Raw genomic sequence first — 23,840 nt, 5'->3', positions numbered from 1 at the left:
TACTGAAGCCTACCCATCACCCTACATTTCCAAAGCAGAACCCTTACACACTGTCTTATGAAAACACTGGAATTTTAAAAGTAAACATTTTTGTTTACCTTTTGCTCTTCACAGGGCTTATCAGACTTCATAATTACAGTACTATGTTTCCACTTTGACCAATATGGTTCCATCCTATATTTTCCTGGGGTTTGTCATTTAGGGAGGAATATTTGCAATTCTCAGCAAGATAGCTCTAACGCTTCACTAAGCTACAAACCTCAGCATTCCATAGGACAGGATATTGCCATGGCAGTTAAAGTGAAATCACAGTGATATAACTCTATAATGTGAAAGAGCCCTGAGAGAAAAAGTTTAAAATTAAATACTAGTCAAAATGGAAAAGAAATCCATCTGACCTTGGATGAAGCAGATCCTAACATTTCCCTGTTGTTAAGAGAATGAGAGATGCAGAGTTAAGGTCTGAAAATGCTGACAGCTTTGTCCTTTTATAATGAAAAGCTGACACCACAGCAGGAAAGCACTAATGAAACTTAACACCCAGCTGGTACTTTATGTTTCTAAACTAAGATCTAAAATGGTTCAGACAGATTGCTACCACTTCAAACAATGGATGTTGGCATGTTATTCCCTACTGCATGACTGCTACACCTTGCTTACTTGAAGCTTCTGTGGGTCTGCCATCAAAACAGCCCATTTGCAGCTCAAAATCAAGTGTATAAACTTGGGATGCAGTTGCACAATTTTGGAATAATGATCATTGGACTCCCTCCACTATGTTTGTATTTCAAAGGTTGTTATTTAAGGCTTATGTTTTATATAGAGTGACAAACCCTTGATTCTTAAGAACACCTTTTTAAAAAAATTGATGAAGAAATGATCAACGTGTTTAAGCTAATGGATGCAATTTATGGGTCTACAGAGCTGGACTCAGGAAACACAGATGCTTCCAGTCACGATGGTTTGGAGTTCAATTCCCAGAATCTTCAGATAGGATGACCCATGCATTATGGGAACTGCAGTTCAAAGCAGCTGAAGGGCAAAATGTTTCCTACAATACTGAGCTCTCTGGGTGCCCATAAACAAGTACCCATGAGCTCAAGCAACAGCCTTCTAGCATAAGTTTCAGGAAACAATCTGCAAGACTGGAACCACTGTAGAACAATATCTCTGAGTATCATATTTGTCAAATGGCCCAGACAGATATGATGACCAGTGCTAATGAATGTCACTGAATGTCCAGCAAAACAACTGAGATCCAATTCCCCACCTAGTTCCTGACGTAGGTAGGCCATCCGCCAAGGCAAACAGAGCTGTTTCTATCTCAAGACTAAGCCTGAACTCTGATTTATGAACTTGTTTAAATTCACAAAGATTGTCAATAATATAGTAGATGTACTATACAAAATAATAACAAGATGTTTTATATATTCAGATCAACTTCAATCTGAGAATGTTACATCTTTGTTATATTTAGCTATTCACTCCTTCACCCATTTTGTCTTACTGAGTGCAATTTGTAAATTCATTTTATTCTGTAGGTTATGCTGCCAGCAGGATTTGAACTCATAATGATTACATGTATGGTGTGCTATATTCCCCTGTGATAAAATGTAAACTGCTGAAGAAGACTTTTGATATGCGGTCAATGCACTCTGCTTCAAATCTCATATTTCATTTTTGCTAGTTTATGAGATTTTATGATGTGCTTGCTGTTATTGATTTAGCCTTTTACCCTTAAGCCTGTCTTAAATGTGTTTACAGTGATTGTTTTTTCTTAGTCTGTCATCTCTATGTGGTAGTATTCTGGGTAAGATCTTGCTTGCATGTTTTCCACATAATCCCAGCAACCTGTTTTCTTTTCTACACACAGACAGGGCTCAAAGTCTACACTGCTTTTTTTTAAAGGGCAGTCCATCAAAAGCTGTATTTCAAGCAATGTCATATTTTGAAATGTAGAGAATCCCTCAGAGACTTACTTTCCCTCAGCAGCTGATCCACCCTACTGTCAAACATTTTAAAAACCTTTTCTTTCCCCCTTGTCCTTTCCTGTTTTCTATAGCAGTTAAACAACTCAAAGGAAAGACTGAAGGCTGATTAATCTCCTTAACTAATATTTCCCACACAGCATGACGGTCATTCAGGGTAAAACACAACGGGTGACAAGACAGACAGAGCACCACTCTATACCCAGTTTTCATTGTTTTCAATGACAACATTGTTCAGTGAACCAAAAGCACTAACCACGACTAGCTGTTTTGAAGCTCCAGCAGGGAGCTATTTTGTATGTAGGGTAGATGTTGACATATTTGAATAAATCCCCAAGCCATCAATTCAGCACTTGAAGTGGTTGGCCACTCCTTTCCAAGATTAAAATTATTTGTGATTAAAAAAAAGAGAGAGTCTTAGCTCCTTTTAGATGTTTTCTTCTCTACTTATATACTGATTTCACAGAAACTCTGAAGGTCTAAGAGAACTTGTATGAAATGAACTACTGTATATACTCATGTACAAATCTAGAAATTTTAGTCATGACCCAAAAAACCTGAGTTGACATCTGTGTAAGTAATCTATGTAGGCCGACATCAATATAAGTACTGTACCTTAACTCCCCCCCCCTTTTTTTTTTTAAAGGAACCATCCTCTGCTGAAAGGCAAGAGTGTAATATGTCCTGGAAGCATTGAGCCAGGCCTGCTGGAATTTTGTAGTTTCTTTGGCATTGTTTTCCTTTGCTTTGCATGCTTTGTTACATGCCCCTAGGTTTTGCCCTTGACTTATCTATGAGCCATATCAAAATCCAGAATTTTGGCCCCAAAATCTGCCCTTGACTTATACATGTGGTCAACTGACAGTACAGTATATACTGGTATGTTATACTAATTACTTAAAGAAGAGACCATTCTTAAAGGAGATAAAAATCTTAGTGGAAATTGCTGGAGCCCCTGGGGCCTCCAGAAACTACTTCTGGGGCCATATGTGACATAGGAGTACACCATTACCCCCTTGTCTTATTCTGAGACATCTTTTCCAATTTTAAATAAATCTCAGGGTGTATCTACACTGCAAAATTAAAGCAGTTTGGCACAACTTTAATTGCCATACCTCAATCCTACAGAAATCCTGGAATTTGTAGTTTAGTGAAGCACCAGAGCTCTCTGAAGGACCAGGCTGGATACCACACCAAACTATTAATCCCACGATACTGTAGGTTAGAGCCATCACTGTTAATGTGGTGTCAAACTGCTTTCATTCTGCAGTATGGATACTGCCCGAGAAGCAAGACATCTCAGACTGCAAAGACTGAAACTCCATTTATGTCTGTCATGTAACTAGACAAGATGTTTTTTTCATAGCACAATTGGTACTAAATTAGAGATGGTGTAATCCCAATTTTGATGATTCAGCAAAATAGCAAGTGACAGATGATTCAGAGAAGAGACACACCAGCTATCATTCAGAAGGAGATTCAACAGGCAAGGAGGGGTTTAGCATCTTCTTTCCAGTGGAAGGTCATTCCAGGAGAAGTTAGCAATCTCAAGTATTCTAGCACAGTATGGATTTAAAGTAAAAGACATCACAGGTGGGAAAAAAGAGAAAGAAAAAACATATTTGTTTTCCTTCACTTAGGAGTTCACACTCACTCAAACATGGTATTCTTTTGCTTAACTTCTAAATACCTAATTTCCCTTGTAGATATTCTTGTAGATAGTCTCTTGTCACATCAGATTTTTTTCTCTAGATCCTGGCTTGGTCAAACCTGGTAAATTATATGCTGTTTCATATTAATCATGTCCTCTCTACTCATAAGGCTTCTCTTAGCCTATGCATAATTTTGAAAAACACACATTACTAATTACATTTTTTACATGCATATACCTTAGAATTTTTGCATTATTTAAAGACTTCAGGAAAGAGCAGCATTGACAAATATGCAGAGTACACAGAGCAGGCTATTAAGGGCAGCATTAACAAAGATACAGAGAAGACAGAGAAACTTTTCTGAAATATAATGTTAATTACAACAGAAGTTAAAGACTCTTCTCCGTAATGGGGGCGGGGGGAGCAAGGCATATAACAATAGAAAAAGAATTTTATTTATTAATTTTCATTTAGATTCTGCTTTTCTCCCATATGGGACCCCAAGTTATTCTATAGGATTACAGAATTCTATAATTTACAGTCTAATGGCGAGAAGGTCCTCTCTTTTGTCTTCTATTACCTAACTGAATTTTATGGTGGACATTCAACAAAGAGAAAACAAGTGTAGTGTACTACCCCATCCACTATACTATCCATTTTAGTGTCAGTATATTGTTTTATACTATACTATACTGTTTTACTGCATCTGAGGAAATAGACCAAGTCTACAAAAACATATGCTCCAACTTCTTTCATACAACCTCAAAGGTGCTACAAGATGCCTTTGCATACTGTTTGAGTGTCAAAATAAGACTTTACCAGCTTATCAATTTACATTGATCCACTGTATTCTTTCACATCCATTTTCCTTCTATATTTTGTTGATTATAATATTTCCTGACACTCAGAAAATATTCCAACACTGTGACAGCTCTCTTAAGCATCCCTTATAAAGCCCCCAGGGCATTCTAGAAGAGCTCTTCACAAAAGTTTACTTTCAGAATGGGGAAAATCCCTCCACAGGAAAAAAAAAATTGTAGCATCTTCCATCTGCATGCAGCAGGCCACCAGCTTATGTTACATTACATTGCTGATATAGCCTCTACCTTTTAAATGGCGGAGGGAATCCTTCTGATTATCTGATTAATAATTTTCCAGCTGACAATTTACAGTGAAGGAACAATATAGAACTAGAAGAGTTACAAGTAATACAAAAATCTTTCTCCTTGAATATTCAGCTCTCAGTATCCACATATTTTTTTTATCCACAGGGCAACCATCTACAATTTGAAAATATATTAAAAAAATATAAATTCAAAAAAGCAAACTTGATTTTGTAATTTTATATACCATTTTACTATGCCACTGTATTTAATGGGACTTTAGCATCCACAGATTTTGGTATCCATGGGGGTGGGAGTGGGGGTGGGGTGGGATCCTGGAACCAAATCCCAGCTGATACCAAGGATCCTCTGCATATGTGACTACAATTCTGAAATCTCAAGGTTGAAGAGTAAAGGCTGCTCAAGACTGGGATTCTGTTGGGGCATGATGACAGTATAACAACATCAACATAGGTACACAGATGTATTCATTCTCTCCCTTTTTACTTTTCCTCATTTTGTTTTATTATAACCTGAAGCTGAAATGAATTTTTACTACTTGACATATATATGATACTCAACACAATGAAGGTGCAAAATATTTTTACTGTGGCGCAAGTAAAACAAACCAAACTGGCACTTTCACAGTGGCACTTTCAAACTGGTTCCATAGGTATTCATGCCCTTTGCTGTGGTGTGGGGATAAAAAAGCTCTGATACAAGCTGCCTCCAGAATTCACATAAATAGATTAATGGAACCCACCTGTGAACAATTCCAGCACCACATTATCCCAGATTAAATACATCTATTTCTACAATGCCCTTGAGTTTGTTGGAAAGCACATCTAAACAAACAACATTATGAAGACTAAGGAACTATTAAAATAACTCCAGGAGAAAGTTGTGCAGAAGCACCAATTAAGTTGGGGTTATTTAAAACAAACCCCCCAAATATGAATGTGTTTCAAAGTGGCATTAAATCCATTATTACAAAATGGAAAGCACATAGATTAATTATGAGTTTGCCAAGAGAAGGCTGTCTACCAAAACCCATGATGACTGGCTAAGGAGGTATTAGTGATTAATGAAGCACCCCAAAAGGTAACTATAATCCTAAGGGAGCTGGAGAGGGCTACAGCTGGACCTCCAGAAAGCTGGCTTTTAGGAAGAGTGGCAAGATTTCGGGGGGGGGGGGGACTTTATCAAAGATATCTAAGAGGCTATGAAAAGGCATGTAGGGAACATAGAAAACATGTGGGGAAAGTTCTTCAGCCTAATCATAAAAATTTGAACCCTTTCCCTCTTGTTGCAAAATACTACGTGTGGCACAAAGCCACACAAAGTCAAAGTGATCACTGCACTGAGAATACACACACTCACACCCCATAAACCATGATGGTGACAAAAGCATCTTCCTCAGCAAGGACTGGGAACCTGTTCTGGAGTGAATGGAGACAAAGAGAGGGAAGTTCCACAGGAAAAATTGTTTTAATGAGCAAGAGGCCTGCATAGAAGCTTCACCTTCCAGCAAGATGATGAGTCTAAACACACAGCCATAGTAACACTGGGGTAGCTTAAGGACAAGATCTTGAATATCTTGCAATGATTCAGCCAAAACCCAGACCTCAGTTTGCTTGGGAATTTATAACACTACATCAAAGCTGCTGTTCAATAATGGTCTGTATCCAACCTGACAAAGCCAGGATTTGTGGTAGTGGCAGGAAGATTGAACAAAAACTGCTGGACCCAGAAACACAAAGCTGAGAATTACTTTGCCAGGAAGGGTCACATCTGTAATTTCTACTTCAAGTATTCACTTGGGATTTGCATGAATACTTGTGCAACCAACAAATGCAAGTTTGAGTTTATTTACTTAACTTTTATACCACAATAAAATAATGCATGCTTTCACAGTGTGGAGTATCTTGTGTACATCAGGTGGTAACAATGTCAATTAAATCCATTTCACTTCCAGGTTGCAACACCATAGGAGCCCTGGTGGCACAGTGGTTAAATGCCTGTACTGCAGCCATTTACTCGAAACCACAAGGTTGCGAGTTCAAGACCAGCAAAAGGGCCCAAGCTCGACTCAGGCTTGCATCCTTCCGAGGTCGCTAAAATGAGTACCCAGACTGTTGGGGGGAAATTAGCTTACTTGCTAATTAGCTTACTTGCTGTTCACCGCTATGATCTTTGGAATAGCGGTATATAAATAAAACACATTATTAAATTATTATTATAAAATGTAGAAAAGTCAAGGTAAGACTTAATACCTCTGCAAATCACTGTATGTGTTACAACATATGGTATATCCAAGCTGAATAATGCTAAACAACCTCATCTTACAGATATCTTTTTGGGAGGATGAGGAAATATGTGTGTACATGTGTGTGTATGTATGTATGTATGCACACTCCATGCATAAGAAATATAATGCACCCTCATCACCCTGCATCACTGTTATCATCCTTGGGCTACAGGCTTAATTCCTAATGTGGGATTTTAACCAATAGTCACCATCTGGTCCAAGAGGCTTATATGGATTCAGTGATTTATTTTAGAACTAGTTATGTTAAAAATAGCTGTAGTAAGTGTCAAGCATGTTTTCAAATATCACTGACTAAAAATTTTAACTGACTCTGACAATGAGACTTATGAATGATAACTATAAAACATTCTAGAAATAATATGCATTGATTCTTATTCAATATATAATGATGCCGTTCATATTATATTCTAGTACTCTACATGTGAAAAGACTACTACTCACTTTTCTCTGCTTAGAATTTGATGGCACTTAGTTCATGGCACACTAGTTCATATTGCACACTTAAGTGGCAGCTCAATTACTTCTCAATTATTTTCCAGTATCAGTGCAAGTGCAAATAGCCATATTTTATATTTCATCTATTAATCTATCCATCTCCTGGGAGGAAGCAGCTGCACATTTTCTACATGCAGGTGTGTACATTTCCTTTTAAAAAATGGTAGTTGCTAGGCAACATAAGTATTTCTTCCTCAGAGAGAGAGCAAAATTTTTGCTTGCAAAACCACACACCATTGAATATTACCATATTACCAGATATCCAACACACACACGCACCATTTGCATGTTTGTTTCCTTAAAACTAACAAAGCATCCTCAAGCTTGGGCCCAACCTTCAATGACTAAGAAAGTTCTCCTAACCTTCTAGAATGTACAGCCAAAACACAGAAATATGTCCTTCTGGCACCTTTTAGCACTATGATTCCACTTTAACTGTCATGGCTCCATCCTATGGAATCCTGGGACTAGCGATTTACGGAGGGACATTTATAATTCTCAATCATAGCACTCCAGTGGCTTCCCAAACTACAAAGCCCAGGATTCCATACGATTGACCCATGGCAGTTAAAGTGCTATAATGATATAGTGCGAAAGCTTCAAGAATTCACCAGCTACATGTCCAGGTAGTCACATTTCAAACCTTCAAGTAAAGGACCTTTTCACAAATGGGGGCTTAGAAATGGTGTTCCAACCAATGTCATTCACCCCATGTTCCCAGTCCCATGGTCACTCACATAAGGAAGACAGTATTGCTAACATAAGCTCCAGGCCCAAAACACTCTGCAGAAATAATTCAGTTTGAGACCGCTTTAACTGCCCTAGCTCAATGCTAGAGAATTCTTAGAACTGCAGTTTTGTAATTTAGTCTTCTCTGTCAGAGAGCTCTGATGCCACAATAAACTACAATTCCCAGGATTCCCTAGCACTAAACCTGAGCAATTAAAGCAATCTCAAACTAGATTATTTCTGCAGTATGTTTTCGGCCATAGTGTTTTCCAAGAACCCAAGCAATATATCATCCTGAAGATCTAGAAATGTGAAGAAGTACTATCACACTCTCTAGCTCAGTGGTTCCCAACCTTTTGTCCTCCTTTTTTTACCTCAGCTCCCAGAAGCCCCAGTCCACTTGGTCAACAATCAGGAATTATGGGAGCTGAAGGACTTGAAGGGTGGGAATCACAACTCTAAACCACAAAGAATCTCCTGGGTAGCAACCCAGCACCTCAGGGTCAGACTCATTCCAAGTCTATTCAGCTAATTTCCTTATGCCAAAACATTTTCGATATATAGTGACAATTTTGAAGCTCAAATGGCTAAATAAAGTATTCTACACCTTTTAAAATGGAAAAACTGAAGTCAACAGTTGAATGGCTTCAATGACATTGGAGAATGTAAAAGTCTTTCCCAGTATGATGTGGGTGGGAGGTGGGATTCTCACATTAAAGACATAGTAATAAAAGCTTAAGGTAGTTTGGGAAAACTTTAGTTCAGTCCACAGTGGAGAGAAGAACCAGGATGCACCAAGCATGTCCTCCAGACACTGTTAGATTGCAATTCCCATCAGTCTTAATCAGCACAGCAATAGTGAAGAATGTCTTCTTCTCACAACAGTGCGTACACCAGTATAAAAAGGCTTAGTTCATTTGCTATGTCTGTTTTGCAGCTGTCCATGGTACCGATATTGGGCTGACCCTTGCTGCTTAAATAAATGCAGGACAACTTCCTAGGATAATTCTTCTCTGAATTCATTGGATTTAAACATTAGTTCTGCTGGGCAACAAGAAAGAGAGACAGAAAAGTGGAAGGGAAAATTCTTCCCCTTCATCCCCTGTTGCCACCATGACTTGCACTCTTAGAAGAGGAAGAAGTGAAGGAGGAGAATGTGCTTGGCCCCTGATGGGAGGAGACAACTGCTTGGAGAATTGCAAGAGGATGACAGGACAGCAACAGAGACAGGCAGGGAGGGGGAACCCTGATTATCAGCCCAAAACACAAAGGCATAATGGACAATCAAGACAGACATTTCACTAGCAAGAATTATTCTATACATCTCTGATTTATCAGTACCTGGATAAAAGAAAATAATATTAAGGGTGAAGTCCAACATTTATGGAATACAACTTCCCCTTGAAGCCCCTCAGACCATCTAAATATGTATCAGAGGGCCCCCAATCCTTCAGAGCAGATTTTGAGGATACATAAGGGACTGCAAGGAGAAAGGAGATTGCTCTTTCCATGCTGCACTAATGGACTTACTGGTGGGAGAGTTGATTAGATATCATTCTATATTCCTTTATTATGATATGTTGAGCAGCTTGCTGTTCACAAACATCTTACATCTTAGAACATACATCAATTTTCCCCATACAAGAACATCTTAGAACTTTGCTTCTTCCCTGCTTTTTAGCTAGATCATGATCCCCCAATATTTTTTTATCCATTGTACATCATTTTGGAGGTGGAAAAGTAATAAGCACATACTTTAAATAAATATATAATAACAGTTAGGGAATTTGTGAGGCAAGAATTAGACTGCTAATCATTCTTTAACCAAGCATTTTAACAAAGTTTCTGTTTTAGAAAAAGAAAGAAGAGAGAAAGGAACTCTCTCAATTCTTTAACTCTCTTCTCAGACAGGATTAATGATACTCTGACCATTTCAACCCTTCCCCAAATGGTAATTCACCTTTAGATAGTCTTTTCAGCTCTCTCAGGTAGCTATTAATGAGAAGAAAGCCTGTGTGGGATGGAATTATCTCTTGGTGGATAGGTTGTTGCCTCAAATCCACCTCTCAGTGAGAAAGAGCACTAAATTAAAGAGCACTACATTATTCTAACTTTGAATAACTATGGTAAATAGTGATATTTGCACATGAAGATCAAAGTTGGCCACAATTTACTGAATAATAGCAATTTTCAAGAGTATCAGCATCCCCATTGGATACTGAATTTTATCAGCTGGAAGGTATCCTTTTATCTCAAAAATGTGTGCCATAAGACCAGGTCACCCCAACTGAATGACCCAGGAAGACAGTCAGGCCTCAAGTTAGTTCTGATCCCATGTCATCTAAGCCAAAGGAATGTTACAGGGAATCTACCTTCCAAGTGATACGTTGAGATGCCAGCTGTTTCCCTAATGTAATCCTACCCTCTAACCCATGCTTACCTTCTCTTGCCAGTTGTGGCTTGATATATTAGACCTCAAATAGAAGTCCATGCATGCAGTGTAGAACAAGCCAAAAAACCCAAACGCCCAAATGCCTATTTGGATTGGGGTGGGGGATCATTCTCAACTCTGATGGGCAATTTGCTGGTCCCATGCTGATATGCCAAAGAAACTGGGAAGAAGCCAGGTCAGCCAGTTAAGAAGGCAAGGCTACACAGGCTACCTTGGTTAAAAAGCCCCAGAGTGTTGTTTCTCTGACCAGTCTTGTTGCACCCATCAGAAAGCAAAGGTGGACAGAAAGCAATCCATGTGGACAATTTTGGATTTTGGAGTGTTTCAGATTTCAGAATTCTAGATAAGGGAGACTAAAACTATAGAATACTATTCTAGACAAAAGAAAACAGAGAGAGAGAGGAGAAAAGAGAGAGTTCTCTGTACTTATAGAATACTCCTACACAGAAAAAGTTCCTTGCACAGAGAAGACAGAGAGAAGGCTTGGCTACAACCTTTTTCCTTGACATCTGCCCCCCCCCCCCCCCACACACACACACTAATACAATTAAAGTCACATCAAAAGCAAGTCCAACCATGTTCAGTGATGCTTACACCTGAGTAACTGGACTATTAAATCCAACAGAATTTGTCATTTCCAGTCACTGCAATGGAATTTAGGTGAGGCTAACTTCTGATGGCCTATGATTAGTATTCTTTATCACAATGAACCTGTCAGTCCTTGTAAGTGTTTATACTTGGCTCACAAACTGTTCATTATTATGCTCCTGAATTCTGTTTCAGTTTTCTGCAGGGCAATAAACCAATGCATTTTTAAAATTTATATTATTAGTGCCCAATAACCAAGAGACCCTTCTGTATTTTTGTTGTTGCTGTTATATAGTACATACACAAAATATGTACACAGACATATAGTGATTCTTTACAGAATGGTAACTTCTCTAGTAATTCACAAAATATATACATATACACACATATAGCGATTCTTGACAGAATGGTAACTTCCAGAAAGTATTTAGAGGGAGAATGGGGGGAAAGATGGGGGGTGGGGGTATCTTCCAGTAAATTGCAGAGGAAACTGGGAGAAAATTGAATTTGTTAAGTGTCCCATTGTTAAAGTTAGTTAATAATCTGTATGTCAGACACTACATACAGGTTTTTCTTTAGTATTTTGAATGTACGACCACGTCCTGACTTATAGGGAATGTTATACAACTTAGTATTTAAACCATTATTTTCAAAAGATAGTTATTTAGATATGTTACAGCTTAATAGGTTCAGCTCTATTTTCCCTGATCAATGATATATTTCTCCTGAGTATCATGATTATCTTTTATCCAAAAGCCCCCTCTCTGCATGCAGTTCATACCCATTTTACATTTTATCACTTGGCTACTGACTATCATGCATTGTTTGCAACATCTATATTAATATTGGGATGTGGATTCATTTTGAGAAAAAAGGGTTTGGGAGCTGAGTGAGGGATTAAACACTGCGGCCTTTCACATCTGGATGCTGGATTAAGGCTGGAATTAAAATGAGGCTGAAATCTTGGCCTACTTCAGACTAAATGTTCATTCAATTAATAAACTACACCCACCCACCTGTTTTCAAAATATGCAGTCTGCTACTATTTTCACTCATTAAGTTTGTGACTAAAATAAATGTGTGTGAGTGGGGGGGGGGGGGGGAGATCTACGTGTAGGTAACATAACCCAGTATTTTAAATGTTGAGAGCCAGTATGGTATAGGCCTGAAATAAATGGGCCAAAAGTACCACCTTTGGGCTGATTTGGGGCTGTGACGTTCAGATGACACATGACCCCGGGTCAGGCTAAAGCCTCACTGTGCCCGCCTAAGGCGGGCCAAACCCAGCCACAAAAGGAGTGCAAAAGAAGCTCTCCTTGCCAGCAGTCCATTGTGGAGTGTGGTGGAGGGCGGCCTTGGGACCGTGGTGTCTGCTCCCTGTGGTCCTGCACTGAACAGGGAACTATTGAGGTAAGAGTAACACTGGCTGCTCCTTTTGCCCCGTCTGCTCAACCCCCTAGTGGCCTGAGTACTGGACTAAGACTCCTGGAGATAAGGGTTTGAATTCTTTCTCCACCATGAAAACTCACTGAGTGCCCTGGGGCAAGTCACACCATCCGACCTTAAAACAATGCATTAGCAAACCTACTCTGAAAAAAAATCTCTCCAAGAAAGTTTTATTAGACTGTCACCATGAGTTGGAGTTGACTTCAAGTCATGTAACAACAATATTAAATATCACCTTTATCTGCTTTGCTTTAAGAAGTACTTTATTTTCTCTTTGTTTTAATGAACTCATTTGCTCCAAAAGCCAAAACCTATCACTCAATATGCATTATGCATACAGCTATTTTAACATATCTGATGTATTTTTCCAAGTGAATAAGTCTTTTAATTTCGACCAGCAAAACAACAGGTTGGGCACAATCTTTGTCTTCTGTGGGTGACAGGGCTGCATCCATTGAAAGCTTCTTTCCATTCCATCCATGAGACATTTTTACTGCCATAATGAAGAAGGGAGCTAGAGTGTTCTTTTTCAATAACCCACCCCCCATGCATGAAAACTGCTGTGGATGACGGGGAATCCTCCATAACAAGAGAAAAGATGACTCGGGGGAGAGAGCAGAAATAGATGAAAATCACTCCTATTCCCTTTCTACCTGTGGAAGCACTCTAAGCAGACACTATTTCCAGAGAAAGGAAATAATGGGTCGAACCTGATGGCAAATGCTGGCTTCTGTGTCAATGGGACAATGAATCCACTCTGGATTTTACTTCATATTTTAAAGGTGCCACCCAAAATGCTGAAGCTTCCATAATCCCTTCTATTGGGTTCAGCAGTTTGGAGATCTCTTTAAATTTTTTATACTAAACCACAAATCAGATCCATCACCTGTGTGACACAGAAGCCACCAGCTACTAGGGATCCAACCCTCTACCTTGAGGTTACTTTCACTCATACAGTGAAGTACAAACTTTTTCATGGCAGCACCAAAACAGGCGTTTTCTTTCATAATCAGGTAAGTCAAGTTAATGCCCTGAGTGTCCAACTACATTCCTCACTACCAGAGCCTGATAAAAGTGGCAGTGTTTTTCTTTTTTCTTTGAATGGAAAACAACCTAATCATGACCGTTCTAGAGGGAATTATGGGATGAAATCCAAAGAGGTCATTTCCATGTTTTGCATATCAGTTTAACTTGTTCTGAACAATTTTACAACCACAAAGAACAACAGCAGTGGGTCGGTAGGTACGAAGAAATTCTAATCCTTTCCTTCCTCAAATATTGACTAAAATCACTTCACACACACACACCAAACTTGCTGCTTACCTTGGGAGGGTAGCTCCCACCACAACCAATAGGAACATTATTACTTTAAAGAAATGGATATTTGAAAATGAATTGTGGAAAGTGACAGAAAGCATAGAAAAAATATATACATAGAATATATCTATACTGATATATTTGAGTAGCCTCTGTAAATTAGCTTCTGCATATTAGCCAGGAAAAGTCTCACATAAACAGTCACAAATACAAATGTTTACAGAACAGGAGTTTGATGTGCCAGTATCTTGACTTCGATGCTATTGCAGCTCTTAATCCAAAGCATATTAATATATGCCAGCAAACACTAGCCCAAAGGCACTGACTTTACTTCCCAGAGAGGCAGCTATCCCTCTTCTCAGTTCTCTTTCTGCATCTATCAATCTTTGAAAATTCACTGATAATTTAGGTCTAATCTTCAAAGCATGAAATAGAACTCACTGGTGTTCTCTTTTTATTCCAGAGATAACCTTTAAATCCAGAAAACAAATCTAGGGCTATAATAGAAAGTATTTTGTGGGGTGGGGATGAAAGATGCTGAAATGACAAAACTTTCCCTTCTAAAATGAGGTTTAAATTCCACTGCAAACAAACAAACAAACAAAACTATGCATGTAACCAAGCAACACCCATTCTGATACAGCACAAAAATAACTGTACTACACTGGCTCAGAAAAGCACATTAAAACAAAAACAAAAACACACCAAAAGGAGTTTGTTTTCCTACTGTACAACCAAAAACCTAAGAACCTTTCCCCTCAACTCTGAATCACAAAGAGCTACGTCTTGAAATGAAACTGAGTTCCTTACCTTCTTCCTCCATTACTGTGAGCACTTTGGTCACATAAGCTTTCCCAAGGATCTATTGTGGCTCCACAGTGTGACCCATATTAGAGCTGTATGACTTTGACATTGCTTAAATCCATGCACAGATGAAACCTGACTGGCAGTAAAGAAATCCAAGTAAGGCTGATGGGACAGTTTGTGGCAGATACCTTGCGATTCGCGATTTCAAATCAGCCAAGAATGAAGGAGTGGTATCTCCGGTGCAAATAGAACATAGTTTTCCTGGTCAAAGCAGACATCTCCTTATGTTCCCTAGTTCAGCATCTGATCAAAATGGAGCCTGTCAGTCACATCCATGAGATTATTTGAGGGGGCAGAGGAAGGGGGGAAATCTACAGAGCCTTTCCCAGGGCAGTGCGTCAGTAATGTGAGCAGCTTAGCTGAAGGTAAGCCTGAAGCAACTGGTTAGGGGGTGGAGGCAGCTGTCTGCCATACTGCCTCATTTTCCATCACAGTGCACAACACAGTGCATGGCCCAATTGTTCCTGTTTACTAGGAAGGATCTCTGTATTCTGGAACCCAGCAGCAGGTAAATTAATGTCTCTATTCCTTGTCCTTGGAGTTTGCTTTGTGAAAAAGTTGCCGGCTTTAATCATTCTTCAGGCCAAAGTCTTTCATCAAGGCCTATGAAAGTTAGTGCCCAGCTCCATTCCACACTACCAGAGCCCAGTAAAAGTGACAGGTTTTTTAAAAAAATGTAATACAGCTCTAATCATGGCCATTCTTGGAGAGGTTTATGGAACATGAAATCCTAAAATGTAAATCTTCCATGTTTTGCATATCATTTTAAGTTGTGAACATTTTTACAACTACAAAGAACAGCAGTGAATTGGTGGGCAAGAAGACATCTAATCCTTTCCTTTCCCAGATATGGACTGACATCACTCCACCCCACCCTCAAAGTTGCTATTTGCATTAGGAGAGTGACTGTCACCAGTGCCAATGAGCATGGGTGGGGTGTGTGGACCACACCTGGTGATGCCCTAAAAGGACAGAGACAAACACTGAAGTTCTGGACCGTGCCAACCACTACCATGTCAGGATGCACAGGGAAGCCATTGAAATCCACAAACAACCAGAAAGAAGAAACCCTTAAAGTGAACAAAGTTTGGCTACCAGTCCTGAGGAATAGCAAAATAAGGACTCAGCAAATGCAAATGGAAAACCATTCAGAGTCAGGGGCTTTCCCAGCAGATAATGATCACCAATTAACAGACATTAATCCTTGTTTGCATTAGCCTCCCTGCCTGAGGCCAGTCATCAGCACAGAACAATACACATGCAAATCACTCCTGCATTCCCAGGCTCACTCAGTATATATACACCCAACTTTTTCCAGGCAAAGCATTCTCTGAAGATGCCAGCCACAGATGCTGGCGAAACATCAGGAAGAAACTTTTCTGAAACATGGCCACATAGCCCGAAAAACCCACAAAAAACTAGAGACAACAACACTGTTCCCCAAACATAGGCGTTTCAGAAGAAAAGGGCTGTGGTGTTTGCCTGCATCCCTTTAAAATGCTGGAGCTCAGCGGAAGAGATGGTGTGAGTGGGACAAGACTCAGAAAGAGGAGAAAGAAGGGAACAACTCAGTCTTTTTAAAATTTTCTTCAAAAGCATGACATCATACAAAATGTTGACTTTAACCACATGAAATAAGGTACATGTAAATGTATTTAGGTTGTTGATATAACACTGTAATTTAAAGGTATAATTTTAATGTTGCTGCTTGTTTATGTCACAATTATTACCATTACATCCAGTGATATACTGAAATTATGATTAATGAGTAACATTATTACAAAAAAACATTGCTAATATGGTTTGGTATGGGAGGAGGTCAATGGCGGAGGGGGTGACACCATAAGTTACTGTGCTCAGTGGCACCAACCGTAGTGATGCCACTGCCATTGGAAGCGAGGCTCCCAATGCAGCCCAGATGCGAAGTGCGGGAGAAAAGTATTACTCCCCCCCCCCCAATCCTTATTCTACCGATTTCTGTATTGTTTCCCAGCCTACAGGGCTCCCAAGGTGATGAACAAATAAAAACAATAAAAACAATACAGAGGGTTTTTAAAAAATTAAAACATATTAAAATGATCTTTAAAAAGCCTTAAAACCAATCCTTAAATCCAATTTTAAAGCAAAACAGAGCATTTATATCTGTATAAGCATACACACAGGTGTACAAATAGACACACGTATAAAGTTTATGCCAATTAGCACACAGCCATATTACATATTGGTGGGAGCCTTACAATGACGTTTTCCCTAACATATTTCTAATCTAAACAACAAGCCTCTTCTCTGTGATTTAAAAACCATAGATTATGGGCTATGGCAGGTGAAATGAATATATTACAGTAGGTGGACCACTAAATAACTTCCAGCAGTGCTCACAAGGACAGTTTAGAAATAACTGCCGATATGAAAACAGCAGCGTGACACAGCATGTCCCATTTTTACTTACAATGCAAGGAATATGTGCTAGTGAGACTCAGAAGTTCATTCATAAGATTTCTGGAGATTTTTCTCCCCCACCACTACCCCAAATTAGAAAGAAAAGAAAATCATGTTATGATTCTGGTGTTCACAGAGCAGGATGTCATACTTTCTGCTTATCCTGCATTCCTAATCTAAATTACACTTTTGAACATGCTATTTTGCCTTGCCTTGAAAACAGATAAATTTTCCTCAAGAGCACACAATAGTTTTAAAGGAGATATTTTTAAAATGAGCATTAATCTCTCTCAGTCCCAATCTAACCCTTCCCATGCCTGTGGCGCAGTGGGTGAGTGTAAGTACTTGGAGATCCTATCACAGATTTACTGCTTCTCATCTAAGATATCAAGATACCAAAAATATTAGTAAAGTATTTGGAGAAGTACTGTATAATGAATGGAATTGGGCATTTCATGCTGCTTCTTTTGTTTCTCTTTCTCTGTCCATTTTGCTATATAATAAATTAGCTCCATAAACTGCTCGTCTGTTGGGCGGGGGAAATCTGTTGTTGCTGCTGCTGTGTGCATAACTTGAAGGCACGCACCAGAATTTGGTGACCCTAAGGCGACCCTATTACAGGGTTTTCTTGGCAAGTTCTAGGCATGTTCAAATAGCTATCAAAAGAAAAATGGTTTATACTGTATCTATTGGTGCTGATGTTACAGAGGCACTTTAACTTGTAACTGAAGAAAGCCTTGCTGTGTTTCTCATCATTTATTTATACCTTTCACTCATATCCTGCTTTTTTCCCCATTTGGGACCCAAAGTGGCTCACATCATATGTTAAAACAGTATAGCTAAAAACAACCTGGAATACCAAAAAATTTAAAAGCATTAAATGCAATCCTTTTAAATAAAACTTTAATTTTAAACAATTAAAGGAACACTGAAACCTTCCTACCCAACCAGATTAAAAACTGAAGACTTGTTTAAATATCAAGGACCTGGCCTACCAGAAGAAAAAGACCAGGGAGTTTCATATTCTGGGAGCAGCTGCTGAAAAGACTCTCTCCTAGAGTTTCACCAACTGTACTTGTGAAGGTGGTGGGACTGAGAAAAAGCTTTCCTTCAAAGAGCTTAAAAATCAGGTAGGCTCATATCATTGTTGTTTGGAGAGGAAGGGGCATCTGTGGAGAGCAAATTTCTTCACAGTGAAAAACTGGAGTCTGTTTTCTTTTCTTCAGATATCTACTGGTCTGCTTGCCCAAGCACAGGAACTCTTAAACATACACACTTAAAATGGTAAAATATTATATGGGCACAGTTGGATAATTGGAGCCTTGTAGCTATGCAAACTGAGAGAACCAGCATGTTGTAGTGGTTTGAGTATTGGACTATGACTCTGGAGAGGATTTCCTGCTCAGCCATGAACCCACTGGGCTGACTTTGGGAAGGCAATGGGGAATCTCCTCTGAACAAATCTTACCAAGAAAACCCCATGATAGAGTCACCTTAGGGTGACATAAGTCTGAAATGACAGCAACAAGCTATGCAAACTAGTATACATTATACAGCATCACAAATTGGCTGTAAAATGGTGACTACTTCACAAAGGCAAGGAGCAGTTCCTTTTCTCTACCATACATTATGGATGCAGTAATACAGGTGAGTCCAGTCACTCAATCCTACTATTATCATTTGCAAAATGTTCCCATTCTAAAAACCAGGAAAGATGCATGAATAGAGCACCTGCATGAGTGGGACTGATAACTGGACTGATTTTTTTTTTACATGAGTTTTCCCAAAACATCTGTTGTTGTCCAAATGTTTTGTCTTCAGCTTCCAAAATATCTCACTGTTGGTTATGTGATATGAGAAGGATTGAAATTGCACTGCAAAACACCTGCAGAATATCAAGCTGGGAAAGTTTGCTTTAGGTGCATGAGAAAAGGAGCATATGTGGTTCATTCACCCAGTGGAACCCTTCACCAATCTGTAAACATCAGAATAAGACAGAATACAAAATTGGCTGGAGGACTCAAACAGTGCTGCTGGACAGGCTGTATAATCTCGCTTCCCCATCTGCAATCTCCAACAAATCACCAACCATACGACAGTTAGCTTTGAAAAACTGTTATCTTCAATAGGAGTCTTTCCCTTACAAGCTTAACTGCTGTAAAGCAGGATCTAAAACAAGCACAGATCTGAGTTGCACACCATCAAAATTCATTTGTAAATAAAACTGTCAACAGCATTCTTGATAAAATACTCTGCTCATTAACACTTTCCCCTGTTCATACTTCACAACTGTTTCTTGTGATTTTCTATCAAAGAGGTCAGTGGCTCAGCTAAGAGCAATATGGTACATCTTAAGACATAATTGAACTTAAGAGCACTAATATAATTCACCAGCTTAGGGGTAATATTCACAATTGGCTTTGTCTATATATGGGGGTGCAAGTATCTGGGTCTGTGGTTGCCCCGCACCCAAAGCAGCTGCCAGTCAATGAACATATGGCCATAAGGTAGAACACTATCATGTCAATTGCTGGCAAGGTGGAGAAGCTGAGCATCCTACACTTTCAGATGAAAGAACACAGATCTGAAATAGAAGGCCTTGCACAATCATTTCAATTACAGCCACTGGGTAAGTTTGTGATTAGTCTCTGCAGAACCATCTCTGTTAATGGAAATAATGGAAGAGAATCTTGGTAACTGCAGTGGGCTGTTCATATTTTAAGCATTTTCGATTGTAACTGGCCATCAAGAGGTCTAAAGTTGTTTTCAGAGTTTCACCAAAAGGACACTGGAACCAGTTAGACCTCATGTAAAATGCATGAAGAAATGAAGTGACCCAAACATGATTTTAAAAGCCAGGATAAACAAATACTCTATATTGAGAGTAGTGTTGATTTAACTGTGCATTCTTATAAGTGCTTACTCAAAAATAAGATGCACTCAATTCAATATACAGTATACTGTTAGATAAATATTCTTAAAACATTTACAAAAGTCTCCCAAGAATGTCCTAAATGGTCTGTTTGTTTGCTTCTTAAAAAGGTGTCCTGACTATTGTAAATCAGTGACATGAAGCATTATGTATTAGCTGGAAGGGAGGAAGGGAACTACTGGGGTGAGGAAGAGAAAGGGCATCTTTGAACATCTGAGGGACAACAGATTTAAGATGGGGTGAATTTCACATGCCCTTTATGACAAGTTGGGCAGTATGATAACTATTTTATAGGTACCAATTAATTTGTAATTAATTCCCCCCCCCCCCAACGTACCAAAAGTATAAGGAAACTGTATCATGATGGTAACTTAACCAGGAACAGCTTTACTCCAGTTCAGGTAGTAATCTAACTTCTTCTTTTGTAAAAATATTTATCAATACAGGGAGAATGGCCTCACTAAAAGTTGCAGGAAGAATATCCTACGGTTCAAGTGCTGGCTTCTACTGTGTCTTATGATTTATTGTTGTGTGTGATGAAGCAACAAGGACGCTGGCAGAAGGACCATGAGTTTTGTAGCACAGGCCAGCAGATTGTAAAATTCAGATTTTTTTTTTAAAAATAGTAATTAACAGTAACTTATTTTAGAGCTTCTGAAAAACACAAACATCGTTGTTGTTTTTAAAAAAACTATAATAGTAACTAATTATGGATTTCCCTTGAAACTACATGGGCAATTACTTTTTAAAAGTAGTTTACAGATCATTGCACTTGACACATTGTTTGACAGGTGGATAGAAGTAGTAGGTTTGACTGTTCTTTGATTTTTTTTAAATAACTATTTTTTGAAAAGGACTATTTACATATATGTGTTCAGCTATGGAAACCAACTGGGTAATTCTGGGCAAGTCACACTCTCAGCCCAAGAGGAAGGGAATGGCAAGCACATTCTGAACAGATTATGCCAAGAAAACCAGATGATGTGTTAACTTGAAGACACATAATAACAACAAATTGAATATAGAGTTGAGAGAATTTTGTGTTACATAACACAAATTCTGCTCCCATAACATCAACATTCTGTTACTATCATGTGTCAGGAAAACTGAGCAGCTCCACTTGCATCTGATTATTTTCCATAATCCATTCTGCTCCCTCTAGACAGAATAGGGAAGGACAGTGGAACCCTATCACAGCCCCTCAGCCCATCCCTACTGGCATAAGTCCCTCCTGAGATTCAGCAAGTATTGTCTATATACTTCTTATCCCTAGCTTTGCTTCAAATGTGCCTTTAAAAATGAAAAAAGAGAGTCTCAAAATGCAGAATTCTGGAGCTAGAGCTAAGTTTTGCTTGCAAAAAGTAAACAAGAGTCTATGTTTTATAAGTTTTCTCTTATAAAAATTAAGAAGAATGTCTGGACCTTAAGAGAGGTATTTTATTACCCATCATTAATTATGATGGAAACTATCTCCAAGACAATTAATTAATCAGACCTTAAGAGTGTTTCTTTATCCCTGTGATTATTTACTATGAATATTATCAATCCAGTAAGAGTACTGGGAGAACAACAGGGATCTGGCCTGTCTACAGCTCACAGTCCAAGACAGCTAGTTGATGCAAGGAGTATTTCCCTGGATTACCAGGAGATTGACCTGGATTGTCGAGGTGCCCTCACCTATATTCAGCAGTGGAAAGGACAGGCTTTGGGGGCGGGGGTTCCTCTCCAACAGTCATTACTGAAAGTGGGCAACCACATGTTAATCCACTCTGACAGAATACCTGAGCTTTCTTTCTTTAGTTTACTTTCAAAATCAGAATAAAATGACCTGCAGGTACTGTATTTTAATGTTGTTGTTTTTTTGGAAGTCTGCAACTTGGGTGGTTCCAGCACCCAGAAAGGTCAGGGAACCACCTCAGGCCCACAGAAGCCATAGAGCTGAGCTCCAGCCCTGCAGAAACTCTCAACCAGCCTGCTACATCATTCTCCCAGTGCTCAGGAGTGCCTTAGGAAAGTGAGTGATAAGCTGGGGAAATGATGCTATTTACTTTCACAGGGGAAAAGGCACAGAAAGAGTGGCATAAAAATAACTGTTTTTTATGTTTAGACACTTGCCCTTTGCAAAATGAGAGTATTTATTTCCATCATGCTTCTTCCTCCCTAACCTCAAACCACTTGCCACACTCTTTTCTATTACTTTAGAGGCAATCGCTAAAAAGGGTCCGTGAAGAACCAGGGAGATAAATGAGCATCAATGCTCTTGCAAAGAAGGCCCCATTTAAGCACAGAATAAATCTTCTTTTGAAAATCACAAGGCAGCCATGGGGCAGCATACAATTTGCATATGACAATTTGTACATGTAAATATTTAGAAATAACTAGTAGGTTTTTAATACCCTAATCTCACACTGCATTTTGAGGAAGACTGCACCCAGGTGGCTCAACCTGCTGTCTACATACTAGTTGGTGGGCAACTTCAAGCCTTCTGCTTTCCTTTCCTAATGGTTCTTTGTAAACTGGACACACCTTCAAAGCAGAAGATACCTTTCCTTCAGCTACCATTCAAATAGAGGACTATCCACTTTAATAAAAGACACATGGCTACCACTAGCTTCGTATCAGAAAATATCAAAGCAAGAACTATTTACGTAGATTCCTCAAGTGCCTACAGAAATTCATTTTCAATCCCTGAGAGAATTCTGTTTCTATTTCTATTAAAGAACATTACTGCCTTGTGTGAGCAGCATGAGAGAAATCTTTTTTGTTCCAGCATGCACATTTTTCTTATTGAACAGAACAGATTACAAAAAAGGACCAGCAGATCCTGAGGTACTTTATAAACCAAATGTAGCAGACTAAATGTAGACTAAATGTAGTGACATTCCATTAGAACGCAATATAGTTGATAATTAAAATATGTAATACACATTTTTAATCTTGTTAGCAGGCAGATGACTAAGAATTACATAAGGATCCAGCTGCTTCATTCTAACTTCAAAATCTTGAAGAATCAACATCAGGCAGGCAATTCTTTGAAATGCAGCTGAAGCACCACTCAGGTCTCATCGCAACGGACTATCATACCTAGATTATTATGAGACACATGACACAGTAGATCTTTTGAACAACATATATGTAACATATATACAATGTATTCCTGTATAAGACTACTCAAAGTAAATCTCACCAAGCTCTATGAAGCTTACTCTTAGATAAGTTGGTTAATATTGCAGCCTTAGAATATGAAATATTTTAAAATCATGTGTTTGAAAGATGACTCCCATTTTACAGACAGAGGAACTGAGGCTATGAAATAATGAGCCCTATAAAGACAATCAGCGAATCCAGAGCTGAGATGGAGCCCAATTATAGGTTCAAGAGAGGATTCTGGCACTCAAAATCGGCCTACAGCTATCTGTGTAACTTTCTACAACTACAAAGAACACCTCAGGGGCAGTTTAACCATGTGTGTAATGGCTAAAGAACATTACAGGTACTTGAAT

The 23,840-nt window shown here is 38.9% G+C and overlaps 1 protein-coding gene across 7 annotated transcripts in view; it reads right to left on the bottom strand.

The window, feature by feature from the left end:
• Positions 1–23,840, bottom strand: part of MAP7 (microtubule associated protein 7) — a 130,388-nt gene that overhangs the window by 86,301 nt on the left and 20,247 nt on the right. Inside the window, exon 1 of one of the 7 annotated variants that reach the window (XM_089530304.1) lies at positions 14,910–15,232. The exons of the other annotated variants lie outside the window; for them this stretch is intronic. Within the exon in view, the coding sequence (XP_089386430.1) occupies positions 14,910–14,922 (13 nt within the window). The 5' untranslated portion in view covers positions 14,923–15,232. Of the gene's footprint in view, positions 1–14,909; positions 15,233–23,840 lie in introns of those variants that run through there. 7 annotated transcript variants of the gene reach the window in all.

Source organism: Sceloporus occidentalis, unplaced genomic scaffold (genome assembly GCF_023333645.1).
Source record: "Sceloporus occidentalis isolate IW3139 unplaced genomic scaffold, rSceOcc1.0.p SCAF_6, whole genome shotgun sequence".
NCBI lineage: Eukaryota > Metazoa > Chordata > Lepidosauria > Squamata > Phrynosomatidae > Sceloporus > Sceloporus occidentalis.
This window is presented reverse-complemented; position numbering and strand designations above follow the sequence as displayed.